We start from the raw sequence: 16,374 nt of genomic DNA on the forward strand, positions 1-16,374 counted from the left end.
AGCTGGAGTTGGCGAGCATTGACTGGCCCGGTCCATATCATCAGCTGCCTCAACTAAAATTCTTCACTCGCGCCGCTTTAGTCAACATTTTTCTGCATCAACTAGTCTATCTTTTTCGTGATATGGTTTAAACTAATCGATGACACTCCTTCCGCTTGAGTCGATTGCTCGTCGATGTCGGTGTCGAAGTCGCGCCAGTCCGCCGTGGATGGTCCGCGCTTCGGTCCCCCGGGCCTCCAGGCCCTCCGAGCGGGGCCGGAGTCGCAGCTTCAGCTTCGGCCGCGCCGACCATAGAAGGCGGCATGAAACACTAGGGCTCGCGCCAGCGAGAAGTCTAAGCGCTACGTAGAGAAGAAAACTCGACACGGTTCGGTTCAAGTCAGTCCACAAGTGCGGTCCACGGGGCGGGGCGGGGCGGGGCGGGGCGGGGTGCCCCACTTCCGGTAATTGACACGGGGAGCAGCGGCGGGGCGGGGCGGCCTAAGCGGCGCCGTGTCCGGCGTCCGGGCCACGCGCGCTCCGGCTGGCTCAGCCGCACGCCGCCACGTTGGCCGACTCCCCCGACGGCGAGTCCAGGCGGACGGCGTGGTCCTCGTCGAGCACCAGGTCGGCGACGCAGCCGTCCAGCCCCGCGGAGTAGCGGCCCCGCGTCGACCGCGCAGGGTCCGGCACGCCGCCTGCGGCAGACAAACAAGTGTGAGAACTGGAACGGCTCCCAGCGGCCCGGCGGCGTGTTCAAGGGCGAGGCGCGGCACAGTGGGCCAGAAGACCGGTGGAGGCGGCCAAAACTCTAGGCGCGTTTTGAGCTCCAGAGTCGCTAAATGGGACTCGAACCGAACGTGTGACCCCACCAATGGATTGCTCTCCGAACGAGGAGTCCATTGGTGGGGTCACGTTCGGTTCGAGTCCCATTTAGCGATTCTGGAGCTCAAAACGCGTCTAGAGTTTTGGCCGCCTCCACCGGTCTTCTGGCCCACTGTGCGCGGCGACTCACCGACGTAGAGGCCCGTGTTGGTGTTGAGCTGGCGCAGGCGGCCGGGCGCCGTCCGGCCCAGCCCCGGCCCGTTGTCCACGCTGATGGTGGCGTCCTGGCCGCGCCGCACCACCACGACGCGGTGCCACTGGCCGTCGTCCACCCTCGTCAGGTTGTAGCCGAGGAACAACTCGCCCGAGCCGAGGTCCAGCCGCAGGTGCACGAAGCCGTCCTGCACGGCCAGGGCCAGGAAGTCGTTGCCGAAGGACGGGTGCACGCCGTGGCGCTGGTGCACCGCCTGCACCTCCTCGTCGTCGTCCTCGCGCCGACGGCCCGTCCACAGCACCAGCCCCGAGCTGGCCGTGGTGCGCAGGCGGAGGTTGACGCGCAGCTGGTCGCTGGTCGACCTGCGGCACACCAAGAAGGCCCCGTCAACTCGAGTTCTATCACCGGGCCGCCTGCCGCAGCGAGGATAGGCAGCACGGTCAACACGGCTGCCCGCGGGTTGCCTACCCTCGCGTCGGCGGGCGGCGGCGGCAGGATGGAGCGGTCTACGTCGCTGTCTCCCTGGCGGGGCCCCACCCCCTCTCTCTGTCTATCACGCACACACACACGCACACTATCGCACCCTCTCACCTGCGCACTCACACTCACTCACGACGCGCACGGCACACACACGGCGGGCGATCGAATGAAAAACTTTGGGTGTGCATTGCGAGGTTTTATCGTGCCGGGCTCTGGCTCCGCGAGTGGGGGGCGGGTGGCGCGGCGGTCGGCGGGGCGAGTTTATGAAACTGGCTGGGCTGCGTTTGGAGGCCCCGAGTGTGTGCACACTGTGCACTCGGCGAGCCAAGCGGATGAGCGGGCGTACGCATGGACGCACACGCGCCATGGATGCGGCGATGCGATGCGGCCTCTCAATGGGGCGCGGAGGGCAGAGCAGTCATTCAAAGAGATTTGACCGAAAATAATTTTAAAAAAAGGAAAATAAAAATAAATGACGTGGAAAAAAAAGTGAGCACGGCCACGCTGCTCTTTGTGTGCGTTTGGCGTACAAGCAGGTGAAGTGCGCCTTTGGGCGAGCGCAAGGTCGGTGAACAGGACAACCGCTTTCACCGCACCGAATACCAGAATAAAAATGCAACAGAAACGTAAAAAAAGGGGGGGGAAAGTGGTGCGTTTGCGTAGGACTTTGGCTCACAGTAGTGTCACCGCGATGACTGCAGGTGGAAGGGTTGCGAGGGGATATCGACGAGAAGGGTCGAAAGGGGTATGCGGAGACGGGTCGGGAAAGGGGTAGGGCAGGCAGTGGGTAGGAAAGGGTCGGAGGAGGAGAGACGCGGAAACGGGTTGTACGCGAAACGCGTCCGCTAACGAGCGCCGAAAGGGGTCGGCCAAAGGTTACGATAAAGGGTAGGGCAAAAGGGTCGCACGAAGGGTCGCGTGGAGGGTCGGGTCGGTCCCGGCGTAAGGCGGCGGGTCACGGCAAGACAGCCGTGGCGCATCGATCCAGGAGCGCCCCGCCCCGCCCGCCCGCCCCGCCCCGCCCCGCCACACCCCGCCCACCCCCACCCGCCGCGCCTGGCTTAGCCCACACGCTGGACGATCGCCCACCGCCCTCTCTTTTTAACAAGCCCCCCCCTCCCCCTCCCCCGGGGGGCTGCAACCGGAAGTGCGCCAAAGGGTCGGCCGAGCCTGGCGGGCCTGGCCGAGGGCCGCACTCCGTTTATACCCATTTTTCGGCGGCCCGCTGTGGCACTTGGGAGGGCCAGCACACTGATTCCGAGAGTCGCTTTCGTCGCTCCGTCTCTCTCGCACTCATGGGGCGTCCCGTCTAGGCGTGAGAGAGACAGAGCGACGAAAGCGACTCTCGGAATCAGTCGGCAGCCAGCCCGCCAGCCAAAGGCGGGAAGGGAAACGGAGGCAATTTCGCGAAATTAAGTGCGCGACGATTCAGGCGATTCAGCGCCTCGCACGCGACCTGCTCGCCGGGAAGGGGAAGGGGTGGAAGGGGGAGGGGGGAGGGGGAGGGGGGGGGGAGGCGAAGCCGGGGCGAGGCTTTGATTCGAGTTGAGCCTCGGGGCGGCGCGGGGCAGGGCGAGGGCGGGCTCCTCCTCCTGCAGGTGCAGTGTCTCCGCCGAGGCTCCAAAGGACTCTAATTAATACGCTCCCCCGCCCTGCCCCGCCCCGCCCCGGCCCACTTCACGTATCCCAGCCGTAACCACGCGCGCAGCCCAGCCAAGCCAGAGCGTTTCCTGCCAAACTCGCGCGGCGCGGCTGCCTTATTTCCTTCAACTTTCCCCCGCGGCCCTTGACGCCACCGAGGCCCAGCTCGCCCCGCCGCGCCGCGCCCCGCCCCGCCTCGCGGTTTCGGATTGAAAGTTGCAGAACGCGTTGCGCCCGCGGTAATGAAGGCGAGGAGAGCGAGAGAGAGAGGGGCGAATATTATTGGAACTCGTTACCGGCCAGCCGCCGCCACGCCACGCCACGCCACGCCGCGCCCTACAACGCGGCCGTAAATAATTCATGCGTCCTCCTTGACTGCAGTGCTATCCACTCCAGCCGGCCGCGGTGCCGCGATGGTACTGCTGCTCGTAACGCGGCGGCAAAAAAAAAAAACGCTGGGAAAAAGACACGAACAAGGACCTGGTTGCGGTGCGCCGCGGTGTTGTGGTTCGAACCCGCGGCTCGACGACTTACCTGCGCACGGTGTCGGCGTCGACGAAGTGCATGAAGCCGACCGCCTTGAAGCCGGCAGAGACGCGGTGCTCGTCGCGGTGCTCGTCGGGGTGCTTCGGGGCGGCGGGGGTCGTGGTGGCCGTCACCGTGGCGCCCACCTCGGCCATGGGCTCCACGTCGTGGGGGGCAGCCTTGACGGCCTTCTTGACGGCGCCCCTGGCGACGGCCTTGGCGGCGGCCTTGACGGCCTCCTTGGCGGCCTCCTTGGCGGCGCCCTCGGCGTGCGTCGGGCACTCCAGGCCCGGCTCCAGGCTCTCCGCCATGCCGGGGCACAGGCAGCTGAAGTAGTCCCGCTGCGGCACGCACTGGCCCTGCGCGCCGCACGGCCGCGCCGCGCACGGGTGCGCGCAGTTGTCCACGTTGACGCCGGCCAGGGCGCTGGCCAGCAGGTGGAGGGGCTTCTCGTTCACCAGCACCTGCAGCAGCATTGGCGAAAACGTCAGAGTGTCTCGCGGGGCGACCGCGGCGACGGCAAAGAGAAAGCCTTCAAAGTGTCACAGCGAGCAGCCGGCGACAGCCAGCAGGCTATGCTTCCGTCGGTCTGTCTCTCTCGCACTCATGTTGCGCTCCGTATACGTGCGAGAGAGACAGACGCTGCACTCCTCGCCAGCATTACTGCTCTGCGGATCGCGTCATGGCGTCATGACGTCACCGCCGAGCAAGTTCTTTTCGACGCGCCAACGACGATACGCTTTTAGTGTGCCAGCCGCGCCAGCACTCGCAGCCCCCTCCCCAAAAGCTCATCCCCACAGCACGGCGCCGCAACACCTCCGCGGCGCGCGACCTGAAATCCTTTCCGAGAACAACCCCGCCCCCTCATCTGCCTCCTCCCCGCAGTGCCCCGCAGTGCCCCGCCCCTACACTGTAGCCGGCAGCATGTGAGCAATGCGCGGATTGCTTCCTTGGTTTTCACGACGCCGGGCTGACTCGGAGCGGTATCGCCGTCTCTCTCGCACCCGTGCGCGGCGCGGGGGGCGCGCCGTGAGTGCGAGAGAGACGGCCTGCCGCGCCTCGCCGTGCCAATCTCGCGCGGCGGCCTCGGCATTATGAGATTCCTGGCGGACGCGGACCGCCGCCGTCTTGCTCTACTCCGCCTCCTCGACGCGGCGGCGGCGGTCCACAGTGGGCCAGAAGTCGGTGGAGGCGGCCAAAACTCTAGACGCGTTTTGAGCTCCAGAGTCGCTAAATGGGTCTCGAACCGAACGTGTGACCCCACCAATGGATTGCTCTCCGAACGAGGAATCCATTGGTGGGGTCACACGTTCGGTTCGAGTCCCATTTAGCGACTCTGGAGCTCAAAACGCGTCGAGAGTTTTGGCCGCCTCCACCGGTCTTCTGGCCCACTGTGCGGGTCCGCCAGACTGACTCCGAGAGCCGTGTTCGTCGCTCTGTCTCTGTCGCACTCCCGGGGCGTCCCGTATGGGTGCGAGAGAGACGGAGCGACGAAAACGACTCTCGGAGTCAGTCTGCTGGCGCACTGACGGCGACGCGGCGACGCCCGGCCCTCGGCCTGGCCGTGGCGGAGCAGGCGAAGCACGCCGAGATTTGGGACCCGAGGCACGTCCCGGCCGCGGCGGCCGCCCCGTGTACCTTTCCCCTTCCGCACACATGTGTATCGGGTTTGGCTGTCCGAGGTGCAAACCCTGCGGGGCTGCGGGGGCGGCGGGGCGGCGGGGGCGGCGGGGGCGGCGGGGGCGGCTCGGATCACACGACTCGCCGCGCGGGGGGAGGGAGGGAGAGAGAGAGACGCTAGTAATCACGTGCTTAATTAAGCCGAGAAAGAAAATCCGATTCGGGATTTTGGATTTCAAACTTTCAGCAAACATTTCCCGAAACCGGAATCCTATACACACACTCGTCATTTCTCCCATTTTACGTATAAATTTTTATACATTTTCTATACCAACCCACTGGACAAAGGATCCATTCCCCACACGAAAATTCTGCCCACGAGCCCAGCATGTTAAGTTCCTTGCCGGATCCCCGAAAGCGCGGTAACACAAAATCCCGACCGCCTTCAAAGACTCACCTTCTGGATGCAGCCGACGAAGGAGCCCTTGGCGCGGGTCTTGGTGGCGGCGGCGTGGAAGGAGGGCACGGCGGGCACGCCGCCCAGGTACAGGCTGAGGGGCAGCGACAGCTGCAGGAAGGCGCCGGGGCTCACCACCTGGGCGGGGGGGTGCTCGTCCACCTGCAGCACGGCCAGGCGGCCCGTCCGCGACACCCGGACGTCGTGCCACTCGCCCAGCGACAGCGGCCGCCAGCTCCTGGGGGACCACAAGCAGGGCGTCATTACGGTGGCGGTAACGAGGTCGCCGCCAACGGACGGCCCGCTGAATGTCTCGTTCCATTCATTCTACAAGTTTCGCCGCTGAATGTTCTTCTCATGCAAAACGGTGGTGGTGGTGTGGGCGGCGGAGTTATGTCGTCGCCCCGCCACGCCGCCGGCTGCGCTGTCTGTCTCTCTCACACCGCTACGGCACGGCCAGGGCGTGCGAGAGAGACAGACTGTTCCGGGTGACGCGTCACTCTGCGGGCCTGCATGGCGGCGACAGCGAGCACTGCAAGTCGCTCGCGGGAAACAGAGTCCCGAACGCGAGGGGGCAAACACTCGGGATTTTCGTGTACACATGATTCGGAAAACGCAATGATTGCGCATGGTTTTAATTGATTTCATGGCTGATTTTGCCTTATTTCGCGACGCACCAGGGTGATGTTGAGCGTGATTGCGTGTGATTGTGTTCGGAAAGAAATGATTTCGGACTGATTTGGCCTGGTTTCGTGTGATTCTGCCTAATTTCGGTCGATTTTAGTGATTTTGGCTGATTTCGAATTGCTTGATTTCGCGTGATTCTCAATGATTCGCATGTGATTTCGGGGGCCGTGTACACATGATTGCGCGAGTTTTTGCCCCCTCGCCCGAACGTCACATTCCCGGCAGGGTGTTTCCGGCTTGGCGCGCTCGGTGCTCCGCTCGGCTCGGCTCGGCTCGGCTCAGCGCCACCCCTGGCCTGGCTCGGGCCCTGGCTTCTGTCTCGCTCCGACTCCGACTCGGCAGACTCGGTCAGATTGACAAAAGAATACACAAAGCCAGTCAGGGCGCGGCGCCATTTCGCAGAGAAGGCCAAATTAAAACGCCATTAGCAGCCTCCGAGCCTCGGAGAGCGAGAGCGAGAGAGAGAGAGAGAGAGAGAGAGAGAGAGAGAGAGAGAGAGAGAGAGAGAGAGAGAGAGAGCGTTGCCGCCATCTTCGCTCCCTCGTTTTGTGTCGTTTTGTGCGGCCGGGCCAACCCAATTTTGCGGACGCATTTTCCCGCGCTAAATTCCAATCTCACGCAAGTGCTTCCCGCCCCGCCTCGCCCCGCCTCGTGGACAGCGCGCGTTCTACTACTGCATTTTTCATGTTTATACCGGAAAACTCCTGCGAGCCGCCGGGCCTGGCCGGCCTGGCCACACACAACAACAGCTGCTATCCGATAATTGAAATCTGGACGCTAATCCATTTGGCAGCACGCAGCGGCAGACTGATTCCGAACAAGAGTCGTTTCGTCGCCCCGCCCCTCTCTCTTTCTCTTTCTCCTTCTCCCCCCCCCCCTCCCTCTCTTTCGCACTCATGGGAACGTCCCTTAAGGACTGCGAGAGAGACAGAGCAGCGGCACAACTCGTTCGCTTGGCAGTGTGCAACACGACGACGGATGGCCGTTTGGGTTCCGCCCCTTGGTTTCAGCGTATCATCGCGAACGTGGTGGGCGGGGAGTGCCCCCCTCCCCCTCCCCCCCCCCTTCCCGCCATGCCCCACCCCACTGCCACACGCACGCCCCAGGGGGCAGCCTAGTAAATTCTCCTCTTGGAGGTGAACGGCGATCACTTTCAGGCATCAAGGGAGCCGTATAGTAATAACTTAACGATTTTGCCTTAGTTTAGGAGGCAGCTTATATTTTGTTAAGCAGCAAGGCGGTGGCCGGTTTTTTTCCGGGGTGGGGGTGGTGGACTAACGTACTGCAACAGTCATCAGAAAGAATTTAATATCCGAAACTGGAGACAGACCGTTGGTGACGGAATTTTTTTCCCGTATAGGTTGTTTGATTGCGAAGGGTGGGGCCGCAGCCGCGACCAATGGGGCTCGTGTGCTCTCGGTATTTAACTTTAGTGTACCCAGGGGGAGTGTGGGAGGGAGATGGAGGGGGAGGGGTTGTAAGCCCGCGCGATTACGGTGATGGACAAGGAGAGAAATACGGGCTGGAGCACCGCAGGGATGGCAGTGCCGTGGCAGGGCCGTGGCAGGGCGGGGCCGCGGCCGCCCAGGAAATGTCTGGCCAATAACTGTGATTGGATTAAGAGAGGCCGGAGGGGAGGGGAGGGGAGGGGAGGGGAAGGGGCATCCTGTCCTCCTCCAAGCACCCCCAAAGGCCTTCCACACACGCACGCACGGCCACACACACAACACACTCGCCACCGGTGTACTCACGCGCAAAGGCAATAGCGCTCACACACACACACACACACACACGAGCACAAAGCCGCACGGTGCAGGGGCATGCAGGGGTCGCTTGGCAGGGTCGCCGTTGTGGGTTCGAATCCGACCACGGAGCGGCGTCGGCGTCCCGTCGAGGCGAGGTCGAGGCGAGGCCGAGGCGAGCCATGCACTGCATTCTGTGGCGTTCGGCTCGTTCGACGCCCTCCGCTGTCGTCCCCGGTCGACCCCATGTCCATGTCCGAGAGTCGAGGCCAGACCAGGCCAGGTTAACGGCTGACCCAGCCAGCCAGCCAGCCAGCCAGCCAGCCAGCCAGTCCACTAGGGACTTTGACAGGCGACCCTGCCGGCTTTCAGTCCGCCCAGCAGATTCCCCATTTTCTTGCCTTTTTCCCGTTTTTAAAAGGTTGCCCCGATGTCCATCGCCGCGCCCTGACGTCGGCCCGCCTCTGTCCTTTGTTCGCTGTCTTTGTCTTTTCATCTGTCGATATTCCCGTGTGCCTCCAGGCTCCAGGGGCTCCAGGGGCTCCGGGCGGCCTCCAGGCCATCGGGCCGTAGTCAGGTTCGCCTCCCTTCCCTCATTTCTCCTTCTTTCCGCCGCTAAGACAAAGCTCCCTGCGTGCATCGATGCTTCCTCCTCCTTTTTGGCGATCAGCGGGTGATCTAGATCTCGAGAAAATAGAGAGAGGGATGGTGGGAGAGAGAGAGGGAGAGGACGAGGGAGAGAGGGAGAAAGAGAGAAAACAGAAGGGCTGAGAGACTCGCTACCCATTCGCCGCACGTCCGCGTCGGGTAGTCCGTCTCCGTTAAAGTCATTATCAGAGCGCAAGGCGGGGAGAGAGGGAGAGAGGGTGATGATAAATAGGAAGGAAGAAAAAGAGAGAGAGAGAGAGAGAGAGAGAGAGAGAGAGAGAGAGAGAGAGAGAGAGAGAGAGAGAGAGAGAGAGAGAGAGAGAGGAGGAGGGAAAAAGTGGAAAACGTGCTTCTGTGCATTCCGCCATTACCACACAAACGCACTTGAAACTTGAACCCGGAAACAAAGTTCGAAACGATGCAAAAAGCGCCCCCCCCCTCCGCCCCCACGCGGCCGTTGGCTGGGCGTTGACGGCATGGCGAGATCCTTTACCCTTCATTCTGACAGAGGCCAGCGAACAGTGTGGTCCCGTTTCCGCTCTGTTCCGGGCCGCCCGGTTTCGCATCGACATTGGACATCCAGTGTGGGCTGCAGTGGGCTGCAGTTGGCTGGGACCGGCTATAGCTGCCTGCAGTATGCACAGGCATCGGAATGGGGACACCCAGGAGTTGTTCTCAAACAGTGTCGCTGACTTGGCAAAGCTTCAAACCTCGAGTTACACTACCCACTACCCCGCAAACGGCGCGCGTTGCTAACGCCGTGCAAAAGGAGACTTCATTTTACAAGTCGAATTTCCGAATTTTGTTACCACTTCACGCTTGCAACGCTAACAGTTTATGCAACATGGACCATTAATTTAACTTTTTTTTGTCAAGTTGGCAATCTTTGTTTTCATGCAGCCCCTGGGAGTTACGCCGGCCGGCCGGTGCGCTCGTTTAGGTTGGCAGCCCTGCCGCCGCTACCCTTGGCTGCCCTTGGCCACTGTTTTGCCAACCAAGGGGCCTGTGCATACTGTGCACACTGTGCAAGCGGGGGCTCAGGTGCGAGCCCCTAGTCCGCAAAGAGGGCCCGCCGCGGCCCGGCCCTCCCGGCACCCCGTTGCCATGGCGACGCACGTCGTGGCTACTACACCGTAGCGGCGCGGCGGCGTGGCGCGTGCAATGCGATGGATTTCGCCGTGTAGAGCTTCCCCCTTCCCCGGCTGGCTGTTGTAGTAGTACGTCTGTCCGACCGGTGCAGTTGGCTACACCGGCCGCCCCACCCCGCCCCACCCCGCCCCACCCGCCCCGCCCCGCCCCAGGACCCTAGTGCCGGCACGGTACGCCCCGGGCTGGCCAGTGAACCTGTTATCGAGTTTTCGTTTCGAATGACGGCCCGCTAAAAAGATATGGCAGAGACACTGCTTCCGGGCCACGGCTCCAACCTCCCCCTCCCCCCTTTCCTCACACACACAGAGAAAATAATACATGAACCTGCTCTCCACTTTTCTTCTCTTTTTCCGAGGGAGGGCGAGCGGAATGGGAAAAGCCAACTTCACCGCGACCAGGAGGGGGGTGGGAGAGAGAGAGAGAGAGAGAGAGAGAGAGAGAGAGAGAGAGAGAGAGAGAGAGAGAGAGGGGGAGGGAGAGGGAGTGGGAGAGATGAAGGAAAACAGACGCCTCATCGGCTGGGCGGCTGGGCGAGACGATGATCCTCATTAACCACTCACAATTGGCTGCCAAGATCTCCAGCGTCCCCTCGGACTAGGAGAGGTGGTGGGCGGGCGGGGCGGGGCGGGGCGGGGCGGGGCGGGGCGGGGCGGGGCGTCCAACTACCTCGGCCTCTTTCTAATGCCAATCGTGGCGCTCCGCGGCCCCGCCTTACCTTAATCCCCACGGCTAATCTCGCCCCGGTCTCTGAACCACCCCCCCCTCCATCCCCCCGTTGTGGGAAGCGGAGTGACGGTATCGAGAGGCACGTCATCGTTAGGGCGTCCTTGCCTCGGCTGCCTCGGCTGGCTCGGCGGCGCCTGTGACTGTGACGCACAGTGGGCCAGAAGACCGGTAGAGGCGGCCAAAACTCTAGACGCCTTTTGAGCTGCAAAGTCGCTAAACAGGGCTCGAACCGAACGTGTGACCCCACCAATGGATTCCTCGTTCGGAGAGCAATCCATTGGTGGGGTCACACGTTCCGTTCGAGTCCTGCTTAGCGACTCTAGAGCTCAAAACGCTTTTAGAGTTTTGGCCGCCTCCACCGGCTTCTGGCCCACTGTGTGACGCCGCCGTGCCGCCTGGGAGATAGATGCGCGCTTCCGAGCACCGGGAGCGCGAAAAAGGGAAAAAAATAAAAGCGAGTGGGTTCGAACCAGCGACCCGTCGCCCCGTGTCTCCCACTCACCGCACGGTGGCGGGCCCCGAGCCCAGGTCGAAGCTGAACTCGATGTGCCTGTCCACCATGTAGAGCGCCATGAAGTCGCCCACGCCGTCCGAGCGGTGCCCGTTGTACATGACGAGGCCGTTGGCGGCCGTGGGCTTGAGCGTGAGCTGCAGGTCGAGCCACGACAGCGCCGTGTCGCCGAGGCCCGGGTAGCGCAGGAAGCTGGACCCGTTGAACGAGGGGACCTGGCGGAAAAAAATTAATAAGTCAGAGTCGCTGTTGCTGTCTCTCTCCCCGGGGGCCTCGGGGGCTTGGGAGCGCCCCGGGGGTCCTCGGGGCTCGGGGCGGCTCGGGGCGGCTCGGGGCCCCGGGCGGCACTTACCAGGAGGTCGACCCTGGTCTCACACAGCTCCCCGGAGTAGCCCAGCGGGCAGAGGCACACCGCGGAGGGCTGCCCGAGGCTGGCGTTGGCCTGCTGGGCCTGCTGGGCCTGCTGCAGGTGGAGCTCGCCCGCCGTCACGCACTTGCCGCCGTGCATGCAGGGCACCTTGCTGCACCGGTCCGAGCTGCACTCCGCTGTGGGCCGCCAGAGAGGAACGAGTCAGTCAGGTCCCGGGTTCAAATACCGGCCGGCAGTTGTTTTTTTTCGTCGTCGCTTTTAACCCTCCCTGACCCTAGTCACTGTGGCGCGACAGCCAGGTGGCGGCGCCCCACCCCACCTTGCCACCGCCACCGCCGATGCGGCTTGCGGCGCGGCGGCGCGCCAATGTTTGCACAGACTCACCCACGTCGAAGCCCTGCATGGCGTCCTCGCTGAAGTCGTAGAGCTGGTCGTTGACCTCCAGGTGGCGGACGCAGCCTCGCAGGCCGCGCTCCGCGGGCAGCTTGCCCGCCAGCCCCGTGGTGTTGCCCGCGCCGCCCAGGAACAGCGGCTCGCGGAAGGTGATCCGCGAGAACAGGCCCTGGAAGGAAGGCGTCAAGGCGTGTGAGTGCGACAGAGACAGAGCGACGAGAAGGCGCTTCACAGTGGGCCAGAAGACCTGAGGGCGGCCAAAACTCTAGACGCGTTTTGAGCTCCAGAGTCGCTAAATAGGACTCGAAGCGATCGTGTGACCCCACCAATGGATTCCTCGTTCCGAGCGCAATCCATTGGTGGGTTCACACGTTCGGTTCGCGCCCCCTCTAGCGACTCTGCTGCTCAAAACGCGTCTGGGATTTTGACCGCCTCCACCGGTCTTCAGCCTCACTGTGTGCTTCGGAATAACAGCAGCAACACAAACAACGACAAAAGCGAAGAAAAACCAAAACAAAGGCAGCCGCGACGGCGGGAGTCGAACCCGGGCCTACCTTGGAGCGGCCCGCCACCCTCTTGCCGTTGTTGAGCCTCAGCGTGGCGTCCCAGCGGTGGCGGTGCACGGACAGCCGGTTCCACTGGTTCAGCAGCACCGTCTCGTCGGAGCGGACCACCCCCTGTCCCGAGCCGCAGTCGAACCTGCAAACAAACAGTGGAGTTACTCATCGAAGCTCCTTCACAGTGCCGGACCGGCTAGGTCAGGGCCCCGGCCCCGGCCGCAGTGTGACGTCAAGGGCCCCCATTTTCCGACGTGATTGGCGGATCTCTCTCGCACTCATGGCAAAAAAGTAGCAACCGACGTGACGCAATGTTGGACATCCTGTTTTTCGCACTCGCATGTGTGACGCGTCATACGAGTCTCGTTATACCGGGCTGCGGAGAGTGTCAACCTTAACAGCAGCGCGTTACACGGAGTCTGCAGTATGCAGCAGTGCCGTGCCAGGCGCTGCCAGGGGCACAAGTAAAGCCTTGTCACACTCACAACCCCACACACCCACAACGCTCTTGAGGCCCCACGACGCCGTCTGACGTGCCCCAGCCGCTTGCCTGTCTGTCCGTCTGTCTGTCTGTCTGTCTGTCTGTCTGTCTGTCTGTCTGTCTGTCTGTCTGTCTGTCTGTCTGTCTGTCTGTCTGTCTGTCTGTCTGTCTGTCTGTCTGTCTGTCTGTCTGCCTGTCTGCCTGCCTGCCTGTCTGTCTGTGTGTCATCGTGGGGATGGGTAGAATGCTTGCAGAATGCTTCGCATTGAGTGGGCTCTCCGTCTGCCGACGCTCCCGACGGCACACTGCCGGCTCTGCCGCACAGTGCCTCGCAGACTCGAGTCTGCGCTGGAGTCTCTTCTGGAGCGCGTCACTCCAGCGGCCCTATCTCGGCGCCGGGGGAAGGGGAGGCGGGGGGGGGAGAGGGAAGCCCCTCGGAGACAAGAGAGACTCCTGCGGGGCTGCTTAATGGACAAGGACGCAAGATGAGTTGCGATATAATTCGACCCCCTGTAGGCAGCAGGCCGCGCGCTGCGCTGGGCGCTCTGTCGGGGCTGAGCCTCGCACAGTGGGCCAGAAGACCGGTGGAGGCGGTCCAAGTCCCAGACGCGCGTTTTCAGCTCCAGGGCCGCTGAATGGGGCTCTAACCGAACGTGTGACCCCACCAATGGATTGCTTTCCGAACGAGGAATCCATTGGTGGGGTCACACGTTCGGTTCTAGTCCTGTTTAGCGACTCTGGAGCTCAAAACACGTCTAGAACTTTGGCCGCCTCCTCCGGTCTTCTGGCCCACTGCGCCTCGGGCTGGGCTGTTTGGAAATGACGTAACAGCCGGGCGGCAGGGCGTTCTCGAGTCCTTTTGTTGGCGTCGCCGCGACCATGCCTCAGTGTTTGGGATGTGGTAATCGCCCTGGGTCGATACGCAGTGCACGAGAGGTGCGGGCAGGGCCGGGCAGGGCCGGGCAAGGGCTACCCTCGGGTACGCTCACCAGCACGCCCAGCACGCAGCATGCGTCGTGCTGTAGGTCTACTGTAGGTGAGGTGCAGGGGTGCAGGGCGCTCGCCGCTGCTCGTCCACGTAGAAGAGGTTCGGAGCGATATGAATAGGCAGTGAGGGGGGCAGAGTGACGGGGCGGGGCGGGGCGGGGCGCCGAAGGGCTCTTTTATTCCGAATGAAGAGTGGACTCCACGGCGATGTTTACTTGCAGAATGGCCCCGGTGATTGGCAAGCCTACCCGGCAGCACGCCGCCCCCGCCGCCCCGCCGCCTCCGCCGCCCCCGCCGCCCCCGCCGCCTCCGCGCCCCCACCGCCCCCGCGCCCCCCGCAGTCTGCGACCCGTAAAATCGATGGAGTAGAAAGCTCGGTGAACCATGCTGGCGGCAGCCGGGCCGTCCCCGAGCCCTAATCGCCACTGAATGCGGCCTGCTGCCTGCAGAGACGGATTCCGAGAGTCGTCGCTCGGTCTCTCTCGCACTCATGCGGCGAGCCGTTTCCGTGCGACAGAGACAGAGCGACGAAAGCGACTCTCGGAATCAGTCTGCTGGCCGCCGATCCCCGGCGCTCGGCCGCTTCGATTGACTCAGCGTTCAGCAACGGTGAGCCGCTTACCACCAAAAGGACGCCAGCTTGCCGGCACAAAAAAAAAGAAACACTTGCCGGTACTTGAACCCCGGGCCCGGTCCGCGGGCGTGATGTGTTTTCTGCAGTTAGCCGCATCGTCCCGCCGCACAGTGGGCCAGAAGACGGGTGGAGGCGGACAAAACTCTAGACGCGTTTTGAGCTCCAGAGTCGCTAAATGGGACTCGAACCGAGCGTGTGACCCCACCAATGGACTGCTCTCCGAACGAGGAATCCATTGGTGGGGTCACACGTTCAGTTCGAGTACTGTTTAGCGATTCTGGAGCTCAAAACGCGTCTAGAGTTTTGGCCGCCTCCACCGGTCTTCTGGCCCACTGTGCGCTGGGGCACTGGGACCTGGGGCTGCGGGACTCACCTGAACTCGGCGAAGCCCTTGTTGATGACCACGGCCAGGTAGTCCCCGGTGAGGTCGTCCCGCTCGCCGGCCAGCAGCAGCACGCCGTCCCAGGCCTCGGGCCGGAACTCGACGTGGATGGAGACGCGCTTGTAGGCGGCGCGCAGCGCGGGGAACGCCAGCCAGCCGCGCCCGGAGAAGCGCGGGTAGTGCAGCGTCACCTCTGTAACCACCAGGAGGACGAGAGGGGCCGTCAGGGTAGAGTCACTCCAGGACCGGGCCCTCGGGTAGTGCTGTACCACTGTAACACGTTTTGAAGAGCTCATACATGCAAAGTACTAGCCTCCACCCACTCACACACACTGCCCACCACCACCACCAACACGCAAATATACACACGCACACACACACACAGACACACACACAGACACACACACGCCTACAGACACACACAGACATACACACACACACACACACACGTGCAGGCACGCGCTCACTCACACACACAGGAGACCCGCAACGCCACTCGCCATTCGGCATGGCAAACTTTTATTAAACCAATCCCGAAATCAGGACGGGTGTCGGAACGCCACGTTCCCTGCATAAAGTTGGGACTGCCGGAAACAGACGGAAACAAAACGCTCCGTTCCTCTTTGAGTGAGTGAGTGTGTGTCTGTGTGTGTGTGTGTGCGTGCGCGCGCGCGCGCGCGCGTGTGTGTGTGTGTGTGTGTGTGTGTGTGTGTGTGTGTGTGTGCCGGCTCTCGATTGTGTGGAATGGATGTGAATGGATTGCTCTCCGAACGAGGAATCCATTGGTGGGGTCACACGCTCGCTTCGAGTCCTGTTTAGCGACGCTGGAGCTCAAAACGCGTTTAGAGTTTTGGCCGCCTCCACTGGTCTTCTGGCCCACTGTGCAACTCTGCAGTCTGCAGTCTACAGGGACAAGCCTTTGTGGGCCAGGGCCGGGCCGGGCCGGGCGGCCGGGCAGGACAGGGCAGGGTAGCCGTCGACAATAGCGATGGGCTATGGCGGCCGCACCCGCAGACTGTCTCTGTCTCTCTCGAACCCGAGCGGAACGCTCCACGAGTGCGAGAGAGACAGGGCGACGTGCCCGCGGGACGGCGGGACGGCCGGCGGGCCGAACACAGCGGCCTTCATCAACGGTCTCTCAGGGAGCGGCGAGCACAGCGGCACTTTGCGCAGATTACTTGTCGTCACCTCATCCCCCAAAAAATGGAAATTTAAAAAAAAAATCAAATTGGGGCGGAAGATGAAAATAAAGACCCCACCGCGTTGAGATTTTGAGAGAGGAAGGCCGAGCTTCTAATGGGCCGAACGAATGATTGGGCACTCAGTTTGCCGTTCGCATAACCCTCTGTCTGGTGTGCCTCCGCCT

At 62.7% G+C, this 16,374-nt stretch overlaps 1 protein-coding gene across 1 annotated transcript in view; it reads right to left on the reverse strand.

The window, feature by feature from the left end:
* Window positions 1-528: 528 nt before the first annotated feature.
* Window positions 529-16,374, reverse strand: part of LOC117647469 (pikachurin) — a 38,246-nt gene continuing 22,400 nt past the window's right edge. Inside the window, exons 4-12 of the mRNA XM_034389219.1 lie at window positions 15,000-15,279; window positions 12,522-12,666; window positions 11,959-12,136; window positions 11,557-11,750; window positions 11,196-11,419; window positions 5,742-5,979; window positions 3,674-4,128; window positions 995-1,380; window positions 529-677 (exon numbers count right to left, since the gene is read on the reverse strand). Coding sequence (XP_034245110.1) covers window positions 529-677; window positions 995-1,380; window positions 3,674-4,128; window positions 5,742-5,979; window positions 11,196-11,419; window positions 11,557-11,750; window positions 11,959-12,136; window positions 12,522-12,666; window positions 15,000-15,279 — 2,249 coding nt within the window. The remainder of the gene's footprint in view (window positions 678-994; window positions 1,381-3,673; window positions 4,129-5,741; window positions 5,980-11,195; window positions 11,420-11,556; window positions 11,751-11,958; window positions 12,137-12,521; window positions 12,667-14,999; window positions 15,280-16,374) is intronic.

This window comes from Thrips palmi, unplaced genomic scaffold, assembly GCF_012932325.1.
Source record: "Thrips palmi isolate BJ-2018 unplaced genomic scaffold, TpBJ-2018v1 HiC_scaffold_2, whole genome shotgun sequence".
NCBI classification, from domain to species: domain Eukaryota; kingdom Metazoa; phylum Arthropoda; class Insecta; order Thysanoptera; family Thripidae; genus Thrips; species Thrips palmi.